This window comes from Physcomitrium patens, chromosome 13 (genome assembly GCF_059467195.1).
Source record: "Physcomitrium patens ecotype Gransden chromosome 13, ASM5946719v1, whole genome shotgun sequence".
Classification (NCBI taxonomy): Eukaryota; Viridiplantae; Streptophyta; class Bryopsida; order Funariales; family Funariaceae; genus Physcomitrium; species Physcomitrium patens.
The window spans coordinates 9,482,420-9,500,012 of record NC_143422.1 but is presented as its reverse complement, the minus strand read 5'-3'; the positions used below and the strand labels follow the sequence as shown (position 1 = coordinate 9,500,012).

The following is a 17,593-nucleotide window of genomic DNA, read 5'->3' as shown; positions in this document are numbered from 1 at the left end:
TATTATGAGTTTAGTAATAACATCAAATAAGATTACAAATATTTTTATTTAAATCATGCAAGCCACTTGGTTGCAATGGTGTATGCATTGTTGTAACACAAAATATTAGAGCAACAATCACATTCTTGAATTTGCTTTCAATATTGGAAGCTAAATTTACACATAAAAAATAATATTAATGTATATTGGCACATTTGTGCTTAATATATTCAAATGTTGTTTTAATATGCATTTAAACTTTATAAAGAAATAGATTAATTTCAAGTCTTATAAGAAGATGTTATATTGAAATTGTGATTTAAAAAATATATCAAAAATAAAAAAAAAAACCAACAAACAAACAAATAGACAAAACTATTATTGCTACAATTAATTCTTAGATTCTAACATTTTACTTTATTTGTATGGCCAAGATAATTTTGTTATGAAAATAGTTAAAATAATAAAATGAATAGTTAGAATAATTCAATGAATAGTTAAAAAAAGTCAATAAGATTAAAGAATAAATTAAAATTGGATTGATTATACTTCCATAGAAGGCCTAGTAATGAGGATAGCATGCAGCTTGTATACAAAACAACTTATACTTGGACAGAGATTATATTAAAGAAGTGCAACTACACTTATACATTGAAAAGAATAGTAGAGAACTAAACACCTTGGAATAACAAGTACATGTTTATGAAGATTATGGACAATTGGATAGCAAAAACAAATATCTACAATCACATACCAAATAAGACAAATAAAAAATTGGAAACAAACTACACATTTAGAGACTATGTGAGTACAAACCAATATACTAACACAACATACAAGATTAATAATGAGGATTATTAAATAGATCCAAGCTATTACTAAATCAACCCACCTGTTCTAACCATCATGAAAATAAAAATGACCTCTACATTTATTTTTCTACTATTAGATTTGCAACCAATAAAAACCAACAATATTTATTATGATTACCATATTCTTCATTATAGGTAAGTTAATTATTTCTTATTTATGCTAGAAGAAGAAAACTTTAAGACACAACATATATAAAACCTATGACTTTTCAGCTCATATTCCATGCTCTAAAACAATACCCTCCAAAAATTATGCTCACCTTTCTTTTGTTCCAATAAAAAGTTGTGTTTTTTTTTACAGACTTGTGTCTTGTCTCGCTCTCTCTCTCTCTCTTCATTCTCCCAACAAATTTCTCCCAACCATTCTCGCGCCTCGTCAGCCCTATCTCTTCTGCAATCGTAAAGGACATTCAACTACCAAGACAATTCACACATGTTAGGCATTTTTTGGGCTTAGAATTTGCTACCACAACAAATAATATACTTCCGCGGCTCCTCGTGAAGGTTCGGATTCGTTCGCACCCGTGGGATCTCGATGACCGGATGTTGTGCACTTTGGGAACGTGTTCCCCATGAACGAGGAAACCCTAACCCTGTGTTCGGAGCAGCGTTAAGACGAGCGTGGTGCGAATGTTGTGTTGCAGATCGGATCAACATGATGCGAATGGCTCGCGCTCTGCCAGAGCTATGGCGCTACAATCTGCCGGCGTCGATGTGCCGGCGCGCGCCGTTGTGCAAGATGCCTCTGACTCAAGAGGAGCCGCTTCCAGGTATGGTGGTCTTGTCCCTCTTCGGGCGAGTATTCGAGGTTTTGAGTTCTCACCTTGTGTTGGTTGATGTTGAGCTGTAGTTTGTTGGTGACTAATTAGCCGGTCGCATGATAGCGGTGTCGATAGTGTGGCGTGAGTCACCGTTTGACCCGCAGGTTTACATGTCTACGGTCAGTATGATCACCTATATTCTGTGTTGTGTGCTTCATGATCCCAACTCCGATTTACACGATTTTGGTTCGAATTGCACATCTACATTGTCCTTTTCCTGATCAGCTTATTTTGCGATATTTGTGAATATTACCGTGTCTGAACTGAAAACTTGAATATAACTGTTTGGTAACGTGTGTGTTCATTCTGTTTTCGTATTTCTTGAACCTTTGTACAGAGGTTCAACAGTTGGTGGTTACAGCGTCAGGGCCTGACAGGCCAGGCATCGTGGCTAGGTTGAGTAAGCGGGTGCTGGATTGCGGTGGCAATGTAGAAGTCAGTAGGATGGCAAGACTGGCTGGCGAGTTCTCAATTTTAATGCTCGTTACTTTTGACATTACGTAAGTACATCCCCTTATTTTAATCTTCAAAGCATAACCTATTTGTAACGATCTTAATTTCATCTTATTTTCTTTTATTGTAATACAATCTTGATTTCTTAGGTAACTTAAGTCTTGGTAACTTAAGTCGATGGAGATTTTGTGTGCAGTCTCTACGGGGCCTTTAGAGTTGAAATTGTTGTCGTTGCTTTGAATGCAGTGCTCATCTCTTAAGTTGAAAGAACTTTACCCAGTGAAGTTATTTTAGGTCTACAGTCTAGTAAATAGAATGGTCTCAAAGAAATGATTTGTACAGAACGGCACGGAAAGCCGAGCAGTTGCGCAACTCTCTTCTGCAGATCGAAGGACTCCAGGTCTGGTTTGCTACCAGAGTAGCTCTTGTAGCGAGTGTTGCAGAGATGTGTCTGCAGCCAGTTCAACTTGTGATGCTTTAAATGTCCAGTCAACCGTGCCAAGAGTTCATTTCTTCAATGACTCCCGGCGGCTTTTAATTCTTCTTCATTCCCATCATCCTTTTCAGGTCAATACGAGGTGGACTGCTAACGACAGTTTAAGTAAAGCACGACCTCAACACAAGTTTCGTAAGATATTGTTACGCGGGGTTGATAATCCTGGTACGCCGGTTCACTCCTTTTTCACTTTGTTAGTATTAACCTCTTTGGACCACAACTCAAGTTCTATTGAATGATGAACATCCGGTGACAAATTAGCCGATCGCGTGGTAGTGACGTCTTCGGAGCCGAATATCTCTGTTCGACTAGCTAATCCACACGTGATCGGTCAGTATGATCACCAAAATTGAATAGTGAACTTCGCAATCTTAACTTGAATTACTCGAGTTTTAGCACGAGGCATTTTCTTACAGCGTCCTTTTTTGTGACATGCACGTAGTATGTTTTTTATTTTTTATTTTTTATTTTTTATTTATTTTGATCCCTGTTCTACAACGCATATCTAGCTATTTGAAATTAGATTTTGAACGCGTAATTGTGGTGACAAATTAGCCGGTCGCCTGACCATTGTCAACAGAGACAAAAGTCTTTGTTAGATTCTGGAATTCACATGTGAAGCGGTCAGTATGATCACCTACATCCAACGGCATGCGCTTCTAATCCTCACCTTGATTTGATTCATGGTCAGGTAGAAGCGGTGTCTATATTGCAATACTTCCGTCTTTATCCGACTCCATGGGTTTTTGCGCCTCAGTATAGCCGGTTTTACATAGCGCCTATTTCAGTAATACCCTACCTGTGTGATGACTTGCTACTGCAATGTGATGCAGGTCTTGTATATAACCTAACTGAGTACCTGTCATCCCACGGGATCAATATCGAGAGCCTTGAAACCTACACTCAGGAGGTTAGTGTCTTGTTCCTTCGATCTTCTTGCGTGATGGTTTTGGTGTTCCTTTTTTAAGTTGTTTGCTAGGTATTAAGACTACTTCCGAAGTGGACGCAGGTATCGCCAGGAAGTCCACCGCTTTTCATGATGGAGGGGGTAATCGCAATGCCCGTGGGATTGTCGACTGCTACGTTTATCCACAACCTGGACACTTTGCAAGCCACATTAGGCGCAGAAATCAGCATAACAGAATTGCTTAATCCTGTTCGGAAGCTCGCTCCGTCTTCTCTTGAAGAATCAAGTTGAGTAGAGTTTTCTGAGGAACTTGTGTAGTGATCAAATTTCTGTTTTCTTCTCAGTAGCGCAGATACAGTCTTAGCAATTTCGAATATTGATACTTAACGAAGATATGTGTACCGTGTACCTTCAACTTCTTCGTTGAAAGTGATTGTAATTATGCCATCTTCAATATCACGGTTTGAGATTCATTTTGGAGCTATTCATATGTTAACTGTTACATCTGGTGATACGTTTCTAAGCTTCACTTGCTCATTACTATTGTTTAGAATTGGGATGTCTCCTCTCTTGTACTGCAGCTTTGTGATCGTTACGACGTGTCGACCCTTTTTCTCTGTTGCGGCTGGGTAGGGTTTAATACACCCCACCAAATCATCTGGAAAATTTGTCTGATATAGCCGAACCACAGTGCCGTGTATTCAGCGCACTCTTTCCGCATCCTACTCTGTGCACGGCAGGAGGTAGTATTTAGACGCAAGGAAAATGAAACGTTATGTATATTAATCGTGCACATTTCAAATCTAACAAGCCCTGAATTCATTTTGGATTTCTCTCAATCACTGGTTGGGTTACATTTAAACCATCAGCTACAAAACATGTATACCGAGCACCAAAGCTTTTAAGGAACAAGGACAGCGAACTTCAGTTTGCGGTATGGTATTAATGAAACCTCTCTCGTTTCATGATGGTAAACTAGCACAACTCATTACTGCTCCGCCTTGTTTATGAGGTACTTTAGATTGCCTATTTGCTGAAGTACCTCGTCATGTTAAGAATCCTTCATTCAAACTGATTTAATCAATGTTTCAACTATAACTGATAACAACTAGATCTTTGTAAATGTCTTCTTATTATTATTTTCAATTTTCTAAACTTGCATATTTTCAATCATCAATCCCAACTGAAATTTGTAATTGTTTTTTTTCACAAAAATGTTGTACCTCTTTGTACCACAATTTATTTTTCAAGTGATAATGTTAACTCTCTACATTGTGAAATGTTAGTGGCAAAGCGAATTAACATGATTCAAATAGCAGATTTAGTTCAAGTGTCCTTTTACTGGACACTGCTGATTTTACATGATTACACATCATATTAAAAAAAATGCTGATTTTTGTTCCATTGTTAAGTTTGATAATCCAATGCCCAGTTCTACGCAGACCTTCGCGCGCGGTTCACACCGCCCTCACGATAAGGGCTGCGAGCAGGACAATCGCGCTCTGGTTCCACGAGTACTTGCGGATAAACCCTGAGGATTCGATTAGGTGGGTTGTCTTCGAAGTATCACAATTCGGAAACCCACTTGATAGTTTAGATGGAATCATTTTGGGTACGAGTGTGCTAATTGTTCCGACGTCCACTTCTCCTGAATCTGAGTTGATTGCTCGGTGAGCGGTGCACCGAATTGTTGAAATCACCCTAAGGTTTATCCATTTTGAGGTTTCGATTTTTGTCAAGGGATGGCGCCCTTCATGCTTGTGCGTCGCTCGCCGATTCTCTTGCCGCTGATTCCTTCAGTGCTTAAGTTGTGGCAAATCTGCTCAGCTTCCCCTGTATCAAGCCACTCGTTTCGGGTCCTTTCTGGGTGAGTGCCTCACTGTTTGATTGGTGTGTATGATGTCATGGTTTTCTTCACGTTCGTCCTTGCACTTTCACGAGGTAGGGTCAAATTTCGTTAGTCTTGATTGTTTGTGCGATATAATTGGGTTTTGTAGTATTGTAAAGGAGGTGGTTGCTCCAGAAATCTCCTTTTGAGAGCAGACGTATGTTGCCCAACGTCTGCTTGTTGGGATTGTGCTGTGACATTGCTGGGCGATATATTCAGCAGTTTTGAGTAGTTAAAATGAGAGGTCTCTTGAACACCCCGGGTTGAGAAATTAGTCGGTGGAGAAATTAGTTGTCCTTTCACAATGTATTTGGGTACCTCTTGTTAAATGAACAAGGGTGTAATTGTCCGTGTTGGGCCATCGACTTGATGCAACTGTTATTTTGGCTGCTGGCTGTACCCAGATTGATTGTACGTGTTCCAAGGAAATTCCCCGAGGTGAATCAACGGTCGCCTCGTTTTCTTCGCACAACTGCGGCAGTTTTTGACAAGGACCAATTATCTGGTACACCATTTTCCGCTAGCATCTATGAGACGGGATTTCCGACGATGGTTTATGCCTTAATACAACAGTTCATTACCAATAGTGATTTTGATTTTAAATACTGGTTACTTCACCTCGTTCTCACTAATGGCCGTGCATACCTGGAACATTATGACAATCTTATTATTTGTCAGCTGAGTTGAGTCCAATGTGATGTTTTTTCAGCTGGAGCAGCTGTATATACCAAGGATGTAAGGCTTAGTAATGAAAATCAAGGTTCTGATGAGGAAGAGCGGCAAACTATATCAGACAATGATACGATAGCAGCTATTGTCACTGCTATGGGAGGACAGCAGGGAGCTGTTGCAATCGTTCGTTTGTCTGGAAACTCAGCCGTTAAGATTGTCGGTCGCTTGTTTCGGACAGCTAAAACTATGAGGAACAAGGAAAACTCTCACCTTAATAATGAGTGGAATCCAAAGAGCCATCGAGTGCAGTATGGCAATCTGATAGACGCTTCTGGAACGCTAGTGGATGAGGTATGCAAACTCGTAGAGCTATTCCCGAAACCAGTATGTGGACGAGATTTTTGTTTCTGAAATGGAAGTTGTATTTTTGTATTGACCATTAGGTTCAGATAGTTTATTTATGTATATTTACACCTGATTTGGTGATGATCCTTCCAAAATAACTGGTTGTTTCTATACAGGTTTTGGTGTTGCCGATGCTGGCACCAAGATCGTACACCAGGGAGGATGTTGTAGAGTTGCAGTGTCATGGAGGGGACGTGTGCGTCCGCCGTGTGCTGCAGCTATGCTTGGAGGCTGGTGCAAGACTGGCACAGCCTGGTATGTCTTGTTACATTTTGTATGTATCTCCTCACATTTCATCTGCCTGATTGTCTGTTTCAAGATCATAACATGCATCGTGAATAGTTTTCCTGCATTCTCATTAAGTTATTAGTGTACCTGCAGGAGAGTTCACTTTGCGGGCATTCTTGAATGGTCGTCTGGACCTTGCACAAGCAGAAAGTGTCGCACAACTAGTGGCCGCCAAAACCTCCGTTGCAGCTCAATCTGCCCTTGCTGGTATTCAGGTAATGAATTTTGACTGCCTTACGGCGTTGAATCGGGGTCTCCCATTTGCTTGGCATTTCCTCTTTACTCTGGACTTCATTGGAGGGAAATAGCATATTTTTTAATATGAGAATATTTAATGTTGGTATGTCCTGTACGCAGGGAGGCCTCTCAGCCTTTGTGCAATCTCTACGTATGGAGTGCATTGACTTGCTGGTTGAGATGGAGGCTCGTTTGGACTTCGATGACGAGATGCCTAATCTAGACATAAACGCCCTAATAACAAGGATAGAAACTATGTGTCAGCGCTTACAACAAGCATTAGCTACTGCTGGTCGAGGTCGTTTGCTGCAGTCTGGATTGCAGGTGCAATTTCAATTCACCTACGTGTCACTTCATGTGATTGTGCGGATATTCAAGCCATTCCTTTTCTTGCCGGTGCTCGATAATATACAGTTTTTAGATCTTAAACCATGGCTTTCCTTCACACTAAGAAGGGTATGGGAGTTTCAAATCGGTTCCTCGCATATTAAGCAACTAATTTGATTGTTCTTCCAGGTTGCTATTGTTGGAAGACCTAATGTTGGCAAGTCAAGTCTTCTGAATGCCTGGAGCCAAGTAGGTGAGACCACAGGCTCGGCTTGTGTTTAATTATTTTGTTGCACCGGAAAATTTATAAAAAGCACGAAATTATTTTTACACCACCAGTTTTGTTTTGTAGAATATCATTTTTATTTTTATTTTTTAATCTTTTTTCCCTTCTTCTTATCCTTCTTTTCTATTCTTGTTTTGGGGGAATGCGTGAAGTTTTGCTGGCGTGATTTATGGGTTGTTGTTAGAATTAGCCATTGTTGACAATCTCCTTGATGATTAGCTAATTTTTGTTCAGTCAAACTTGTACAGCAGTCCATCTAAAACGTGTGAACCTGTTTGCAGAGTGAAAGGGCAATAGTTACGGATATTCCTGGAACAACGCGGGATATTGTGGAAGCTCGGATGGTTGTGGGGGGGATTGCTGTAAATTTGCTGGACACAGCTGGCATTCGCGATACTGCTGACTTAGTAGAGAAAATTGGTATGTGAAACTTATGGCCTTTTCCTTTATTCGAGTTTATGCCTGTTGTTTTTCGAGGTTGACTTGTCTGCGATGCACTGGTTATATTTTCATGTGGTCTTTTGTTGTATCTGATTTTACATTTGGAAGGTAGTCCTTGACTGGGCTCTGCTTCTCGAGATGCTGCGATTGTGGGCATTCTCTAAATCGTACTTTCCATCAAGTAAATGAATTAATGATTCTCGCTTATTTCAAATGATTTTCATATTGCAGGAGTAGAGAGGTCAGAAGCGGTGGCAAAAGCTGCGGATGTCATTGTCATGGTTATAAGTGCCAGTGATGGGTGGACACCGGCAGATGAAATAATTTTCCAACGCATCTGGGGCACAGACGGAATACTTCGACAAAGAAAGGAGCAAACTGGTGGTGTACTAGCGGGACCTATGGCCCCTCCTTCACAACTTGCAACTGTTGTCGATGTATGTGGAGTGGGTCTATCCTTTAATATAGTATTCTCCCTTTCTCAACATTGCAGGATTATCCTACAACTAAATCTGTGCGAACGAGTGAAATTTATCCCTATCTCGGTTGGGATTGTGCAGGAATGTGAAGATCAGCCGGGGTCTGGAAGTGTACAGACCCCTTCACTTCTGGTGGTTAACAAGGTGGATAGAGCTGCAGCTGGGTCAGTGATCTTGCCTCAAGAGGTTCAGAATGCATTTTTCAAAAGGGTGGCAACTTGTGCAACTCAAGGTGTTGGTTTACAAGAACTGGATTTTGCAATCCTAGACCTTGTTGGCCTGGGTCATGTATCGAGTGAGGGTCAGCAATGGGCTGTGAATCAGGCAAGCACATGTTTGGAATTATGTGAAGTTTAATGACGTGCTATTGTTTTGTGGCATATGGATGTAGTGATGTCTCTCTGAGTGTGTTGAAAAATGCAGTGAGTAAAATCTGTGCCCTACCGTACATGTTTAGAGTACATCATGGGAATTTATTATTAACTTAATGTCTTTGCTCCCCTAGAGACAAGCCGAGCAGCTTGTGAGAGCACAGGAAGCACTTCGAAGAGTGGTGGAGTCTGTGCAACTGGATATCCCGCTTGACATGTGGACCATAGATCTTAAAGAGGCTGCTATTGCACTAGGTGAAATCAGTGGGGATGATGTTTCTGAAGAAGTTTTGACAAATATTTTCAATCGTTTTTGTATTGGGAAATGATAACATGGTTCAGAACCAAAAGTTTCATTGAATCTCATAATTTCCTGTAAGTATTCATATAATCTTGATTTCATCACATTGTATCTTGTTCAAGATGTCGAATTTTAGGTCATTTGGGTTCAATAATTAAACTTGATGGTTATTATCGGTGGTTTCTGGCACTGATGCTAAATCAAAATTTATCTAAATCCCATCCTGATCAAATCATCATAGCACCTTTCTTCCACTTACCTAAAAATACCACACACCAAAATAATTTAATGAAAAGACATTGAGTTTTTAGGTGGCAATAATGAAACGAAAAGAAGAAAACACTAGGTTTTATTCCCATAATACTCTGTTTTATTTAACTTATCAGAAAGGATTATATTCATATTTTCAATTTCAAGTATTTTTAATATATATATATATATATATATATATATATATGTTTAATTTTAATTGAAAATTTTAACAAAAAAAAATTATTCATGTTAGATTTTAAATAAAATTTACTGTTAATATATTTATTCTTGTAACATTTTAAAACTTAATTAATCAATAAAATTTTTTATTAGAAAATAAAATTTAAAAAACTTGTTGAGTGGATAGAAGGTTGTGGTGGCAATAACAAAAGGTGTGATAACATTAATAATTTCTTAAAAATAAGTTAAGTTTTAAAGTTTTTTCACAAATTATTCAGCACTACAAAATACAACACAAAAATCAACATGTAAATCAAGGTTGCTTATTAAGTTGAATGGAAAAAAAGTACCAGCATTACTTCCATACCAAAAAAATAAACAAAAAATAAAACCAAAAGGTTTGATTAAAGCAAAAAAATACTTTTAACGTGTACTTTTCTGAAACCATAATATTTTAGAAATCTACAAAATCACCAAAATAATATTAAGTCTCCAATTCTTTATATCTAAAAGATTCACTAGTAAAAAATTACGATTTGGATCACAAAGCTAAAATGTAAAGTGTTGTGTATGCATAAGGTTGAAGAATGCCACTGTGAGAAAATAAAAGTTTATAGGAAAGTAAAATCTTACTAAGCTTAGTCATGCACACAATTCACCACTTGCAAAGGCCGCATGGTTTTGCACTTGCTATCTAGTCTTGGCCCTATTATGGACTTGTAGAGCTTGCAATTGTGAGAGAGAGAAAGGGGGAGAGAGAGCTTCTTTTTAATAAAGTTATTATTACCTTTACATATTCATCTTTTTACTTCTACAATGCCATAACTGCATAATCTTGAATTAGTCTAGGTATAAGACAAGCATTGCTCTTCCTTATTTTTTTCTCTTTCTTATCAATATAGTAGGTAGTAGTTTTATATCATGGTATTAGAACATGTGTGGTTGTAGTATTCTTAGTTCAAAGCTTTGGTTCTTTGACTTCTTTTTCTTTCCAATTATCTTATATATATATATATATATATATATATATATTAGCATCTCACCATAGAACTCTTAGATCTTTTTCAAATTATATTCTTCTTTAGTTATTGTTAATTGTCTTCAAACATGGTTAAAAATAGTCTAGTTTTTAATGATATTGTATTAAGTAGTGACCCAAATTTTGTCAAGAATTAGACTATTTTTAGGAATTATATTAGCTAGTGATCCAAAATATTGAGATAGCAAATAATACTACCTCTTCAATGAACCTAGCTTGCTTGTGGAACAAGCATCTATGGCATATTAACTTTTAGACTCTTCATCAAATGAACTATAAAAATATGGTCTTGGGACTACCTAACATCCTAGTCTACAATAAGATATGTGAAACTTCTTAGTTAGGAAAATAATTGAGAACATCATTTCCAAAGGCTTGCCAAAGTAAGGCTAGTAAAGCACTAAAACTATTACATATTGAACTCTAAAGACGTCTAGTGCTTCATTTTTTAGGAGATTCATTATACTTTATAGCAATAGTTGATGATTTCAATTGATTTATTTGAGTATGTTTTTTGCAAACAAAATCTTAGGCTTTTGAAAGTTTCAAAAATTTTAAACTTATCAAAGAATTATAACTTAGTATGAAAATTTATACAATAAAGTTGGATAGAGGTGGAAAATTCTTATTAAGTGAATTCACCAAATTTTTTTCAGTCTTTGGTATTATAAACCAACTTACTAGTATTACACCACCAAAATATAACAACATTGTTGAGCGAGCCTACAACATGCATATAAGAAGTTATTGGAAGGAACCTACAATATGTACATCAAAGCTGAAATATCACATTTCCTATGGACCAAGGCAATAAATATAATAGCCTTTCTATTAAACTGGACACCAATAAATTCTAATCTTGGTATTAATCTATATCAAAGAATCTTAAAAAAAAAAAACCAACTATTGATCTCATTTACATATTTACTTTCAAAATTTACATATTTATTGACAAAAAAAATATACAATAGATTAGATCCAAAGGCAATAGAGGAAATTTTGGTTGATTATGAAAAAGAAACCAAAAGATTTTGTTATTATATTTCCAAACATTACAAGCTAAAAATCACTTGTAATGTTTTTTTTTATGAAACTATCTATTATTTGGCTGCAACTTAGAGCTTGCACTTTTATCTAGTCATAGTAACTCATTATTGTTCAAACTTCATACTATGTTCTCACCTTCAATGACTTAGCACTTACCATTAAATAATATCAATGAACATTTATATACTTTACTTCTTTATAACCTTGATTTACTTTCAAACCATCCTATTATTCTAGCACACTAAGTGCTACCAATTCCAAATGAACTACCAACCACCTATGTTATATCGCCCAAAATCCATCAATCTTCATCTATACTTTGCAATAGTGCTATATATATCGTTGAACATTCAATTAATCTCAATATTATGGAGATTGACTACTTTTATGAACTAATAGCTAAATCAACAAATCTTCTTATTTATGCTAAAACCAATCTTCATTCCAAATAGCTTTACGCAATGGAATATGAATATGATTCTATAATTAGAAATTATACTCGGAAAATATTTAATTTATCTATAAGTACCAATCTAATAATTAGAAAGTAGATGTATAAAATAAAAGTAGGTTTCAATGGTCAATTAACACAGTTAACAACTAAAATTGTGGCTCTTAAGTATCAATAGATTGTAGGATTAGACTACTTCAAGATATTTGTTTTTATCACAAATGAAATTCCATTCATATTATGCTATCTATGGCAGCCAATTATTATTAGGAAGTTTCTTATCTTGATGTTAAGACCATGTTTTTAAATGACAATTTCACCAAGCTAGTTTACATGGTCATTCCAAAAGGATTTGAGTATCATGGCACCCACAAAATATGCAAGTTATTCAAATCATTGTATGAACTTAAACAAGCTCCATAAGCTTGGTTTGAAAAAATCAATGATTTCTTGCAAATTCATGGTATAACAAGAATGAAAGCTGATTATTTATTATATTATATTAGAGATGATAGAAGAAGGAGAGGATAGCTCTTTTCATTCTCTATGTAGACGATTTTCTTCTAATTGGTGACAATAAAGCAATGTTGAACTAGTTAAAAGTATAACTTTTTAATTGATTCAAAATGACTGACTTAGGCTCTCTCCAATTTTATCTTAGAATGACATTCTTCATTATAAAATTTCATATCTTCTTCAATCAATAAAATTAGATTAAAATGATTCTTTGCAAATTTAAAATAAAAGAATGCCACAACACTTCTATGTCAATGCTTAAATGGATGAAGTTGAACAAAGAAGAGAAGCAATTTTTTTGATAAGGTACTTTATTACAAGCATGTTAGAAAGTTAATTTATCTTTTAAACATCCAAATTGACATCTTATTTGTTATTTTTTTCCATCATCCATTCCATGCACAATCTATATATTCTTTATTTGAATGCAGCTAAGTACATTTTGTACTACTTGAAAAGAATACTTGATCTTTGAATTATTTATCACCAAAGAGATAGCACAATTATTATGGGTTTTCCAATGCAAACTAAGAAAATGATGTTGATGATTGCAAGTCTATCTTAACATATGTATTCAAATCTGCTAGTAGTCCAATCATTTAGTCTTTAAAGAAACAATCTACAGTAGCAACCTTGTCTATAGATATAGAAACAAAGACCATTTTTGAGGACATCAAATAAGCAATATAGCTCTGTACTTTACTTCATTGCATCACCAATATAGAATCTAAACCTATTATCGTATACTTTGATAATTAGATTTCATTAAAGTTTGCCAAAAATCTAATGAATCATGCTCACTCAAGACATGTTGAAGTATGACAATACTACTTTTAAGAGAATGTATTTACAGATATAACTTAGCTTATCTTACAACAAATGATCAATTGGCAGATTTTTTAATTAAAGCACTAGGACTTTTAAAAAAAATCAAACATTATAATAGCATAAGAATCCAAAAATCAAATGTCTTTGAAAGAAATTAATTTTATAGATAAAAGATTAATCTTCTTCATAGAGAGATTCAAAGAACATAGAACATGTTGCCTCATCAAGAAGATAATTATATGAAATATTGCAAGATAATTTAAATATATCCTCAATAAGTAAGATAAGTAGATATATTATTTTAAATCCTAGTCTTATTATGAGTGACTTTTATTCTATACCAACAATTGAGATAGTCCTCAGATAGCTCTAATAATCAATCTAAATCATTTCTAAAGCTTGCTATTTAATCATTTTTGTAATAAATAACTACCATAGTTTACTTATCCTTTGAAAATACCACAAAAAAGATAGAAAAGCAAGTGAATTCAGTTTTTGTGAGATGAAATATTCCATAATGATATTCAAAATAAGAAAAAGAAGTCTCAAGCATAAATTATAGAAGGACTGTAAATTTACTATTGAACTTTGGATCTCAAAACAAAAAAAATAGAATATAGAAGCTTATCTTTGATTACTACTTCTATATGATCAATAACTTGGCATATAAATATAAACACCAAGCACAAGATGAATAAAAATGACTTCTAATATAAAAGAACAAAGAGCATCAAGTTTATTAGAAACAATATAATCAACTTATAGTTTGTTGAATCAACAACAAAAATCACTCACTACCAAAATTTGGTTGCAAATTTTTTGGTTAAAAAAATCTTCTAAAAGATATTATAAATAAAAATGATAATTGCATTTACGCCTACAAAAACAATGATAGACTTCCATCATAATGCTTAGAGAGTAGAATTGTATTAAGTAAATAAAAACTTAGCAAATATAACATTTAGACAAAAATAATATTTTATATATTTTTTCTTTGAATAAATTATTAAGTTTAACCTAAAAAAAGATTCAATTCAATTTGAAGAAGAATGTTAATAAAGTTACTATTACTTTGAATATTCATCTTTTTAATTCTATAATATTGTGACTACATAACTTAAAGCTAATTTAAGTATAAGACAGAATTGTTCTTTCTTTCTTTCTTTTTCATCAATATAGTAAATAGAAGTTTTTATATTATATATATATATATATATATATATATATATATATATATATATTATTTTTTTTCTTTTTCTTTTTCTTTTTCTTTTTACAAAGATGGGATTTATTTATCTTATATTTTATCAAATTCTTGTGTATAATCTTACCAATCTTTTCATGAGTTTGTTATATTTTGTTTCTTCTTCTACCTCTTTTTAGTTGTTCTAGTGCTAGTAATCTTGTTGTTTGAGTATTGGCTTAATTGATGCATATGTAGACAAGACATTGAGCTTTAGGATATGCTTGTTGGTGATTTTTTATTATTTTGGAGAAAAATATTGTCTATGATTATATTTTAGCTTGTATCTTAGATTTATATTTTTAAAGTCATAAATTATAATTTAATTAGAAAAATATGATTCATATAGGAATGATTTGTTCTAGCAAAATTTAAAGATATTATAGGTTTAAATTTGTTGATTGAGGCATTTGAGGTCATTTGAATTATAGAGCTTTTTAGTATTAATAATGAGTATTTTAATATTTTTAAACTATTTATTAAAGCAAAAAATAAAAAAACTAAGTTACACTTGAAATAAAGTTGCAAAATGAAGTTATTGCTTTTTTTACTATGCACATTAGAGTTGCATTTATTTACATGGATTTATTACTTGAGTTTATTGCCATTACTTTCTTTAACCTTATTATTTATAATTATCACCCTAATCTACTAGTCTTTATGTTGTTATTCTAGTGAATAGTCCCTAAGATTGCTTATAGGTCCCTAATTTTTCTATAGAATCATTGTATTGAGGTAATTTGTTTTGCTCATGTATTTAGGTAGTAGAGCTTGATGACGTATTAGTTCAAAGAATGTTATGTGTTCCAACACTCTCTCTCACATTACATCACATGTCTTGATTCAATTGCTCTCTTTCCTTGTATCCATTATTTTATTTTTTAATATTGAAAAATTATCTTTTGTCAAGTTGATTAGAGTTTTTGTGTCAATATTTTGGTTACTTTTATGTTAACTTATATGTCATGTATTTAATCTTTCTTAGATGATTCAATGCTAGTTTCATTGTTGTCTTTGAGATGTAATAAATTAATATAGTTTTGCTAGGTTTTATATAACTACATTAGCTTGTATGATATATTTGAAAATTATAATGGAATCATTGACATTGTATCTATTATTGATTAATTAATATCAATTTTAAGAAGTTTTATGGTCTGTTTATTGAATCTAAGATTTATTGTGACAAAAATCTTTTTTTATTTTTTATTATTGTAGATGTAGTATCTCTTGATTTGGTTGTTATAGCCAATGAAGATGCAAGATTTATATGTGCATCAAATTTTTCTTTGTTTTACTTTCTACATAAATGTAAATAAAACAATCAAAAACTTTAAGTTTACTGAAGTCAATGGGCTTATTAGTATACTGTTATATTAGTAATGACTCTTGGTTAGATCTTAAAGGATTGATATTTGTTGAATAAGTTGTGGCAATGACTTCTAACCAAAATATATGTGGCAACTTTGCATCTATAGCCATGGTCCTTATTATGTTGATGATTGTTGTTGTATAATAATATAGCTATTAGGAAAAGAAGAAGAAAAATAAATAAATTATAGAGGAGCCTAATTAAAAGATTTAATATAAAAACATAAATAAAAGATTGGAAGGTAATAAAACCTTATAGTATTAGAACTACTTTTTAAGAAAATATATTCTACTTACTTTCTTAGCTCTAAATAAGGCAAAATAAGGTAGATTAAAAAAATAAAAGATATTGACATATATAAGAAAAAGTTAAGAGTTGATTTTAGCAAAACTTATGTCAAGAAAATAAGAATTAATACTTGGAGAAGAATGGTTGCTAATTAAGATTGAAATTAAACCTTAAGGCACAAAACCAAGTACTTATGCTATTTCCAAGGTTCTTTTGTAAATTAGAAAGTGGAATTTGAAAATAGAGTAAATTAAGCTTATTAGATTTTAGAAACACTTTGTAATCTCCAATTGGGTTGAAATACAATTTTCCAATTGGGTTGAAATAAAAATTTCTTATATAAATAATAGACTTAATTTTCAATATTTTTGTGAATTTAGAAAGAAATTTAATAGTTTAAAAAGTGATATTGGTACTAAGAGTTTGGCATCAAAGGTTGAAAAATAAGGCTATCTAATATCCAAATGAATTATCTTACTTTTCTCTCAATTAGTAAGTATAATTGATTTCATTTTTCTTGTATTTTTTTTCAATTAAATTTTTGAAAAAAGTAAACATTTTGAGTTGATATTAATGGTTTGATTATTAGTTGTTGAAATTTCAATTTGCTATAGGATTTGTTAAGATTTTTTTTAAGATTTAGGATTTACTTAGGATTTATTTAGGATTTGTTTGGAGCTTGATTAGAATTCATTAGAATTTGATTTAAGATTTGATTAGGATTTGATTAAAATTTGATTAGAATTTTATAAAGATTTGATTGTAATTTAATTAAGATTTTATAAAGATTTGGCTTAAGATTTGGTTAAGATTTAAGATTTATTTAGGATTTGATTAGAATTTGATTGAAATTTGATATAAGATTTAGTTAAGATTTAGGATTTGTATAGGACTTAGTTAGGATTTAATTAGGATTTAATTAGGATTTGGTCTAAGATTTGATTATGATTTATTTAAGATTTCAATAGAACTTGGTTAATATTGATTTAGGATTTTATTAAGATTTGTTTAGGATTTAGTTAAAATTGGTTTAGAATTTCATTGGAATTTGTTAAAACTTACATTAGAAATTATTTAGGATTTAATTAAGATTTTTATTTTTAATATTTTTAAAAAAAACTTTAGTATTTTTTTAGGATTTTTTTATTATATAT

At 33.2% G+C, this 17,593-nt stretch overlaps 2 protein-coding genes across 3 annotated transcripts; both read left to right on the top strand.

The window, feature by feature from the left end:
- The first annotated feature begins 1,371 nt into the window (after positions 1-1,371).
- LOC112290202 (uncharacterized) lies at positions 1,372-4,012 on the top strand. The gene is made up of 6 exons (XM_024536246.2): positions 1,372-1,621; positions 2,010-2,172; positions 2,468-2,525; positions 2,693-2,786; positions 3,455-3,531; positions 3,631-4,012. The coding sequence occupies exons 1-6, from the start codon at positions 1,387-1,389 to the stop codon at positions 3,817-3,819; spliced, it is 816 nt and encodes a 271-aa protein (XP_024392014.1). The 5' UTR covers positions 1,372-1,386; the 3' UTR covers positions 3,820-4,012.
- A 1,030-nt stretch (positions 4,013-5,042) lies between these two features.
- LOC112290197 (uncharacterized) lies at positions 5,043-9,344 on the top strand. 2 transcript variants are annotated; one of them, XM_024536240.3, is made up of 11 exons: positions 5,043-5,395; positions 5,821-5,921; positions 6,126-6,439; positions 6,610-6,748; positions 6,875-6,996; positions 7,139-7,342; positions 7,535-7,594; positions 7,913-8,051; positions 8,304-8,509; positions 8,633-8,875; positions 9,057-9,344. In XM_024536240.3, the coding sequence occupies exons 1-11, from the start codon at positions 5,271-5,273 to the stop codon at positions 9,249-9,251; spliced, it is 1,848 nt and encodes a 615-aa protein (XP_024392008.1). In that variant the 5' UTR covers positions 5,043-5,270; the 3' UTR covers positions 9,252-9,344. The 2 variants fall into 2 exon arrangements, 1 of the variants encoding a protein (XP_024392008.1); XR_016506048.1 differs by having other exon boundaries at positions 5,051-5,395; positions 8,304-8,453.
- Positions 9,345-17,593: the final 8,249 nt, after the last annotated feature.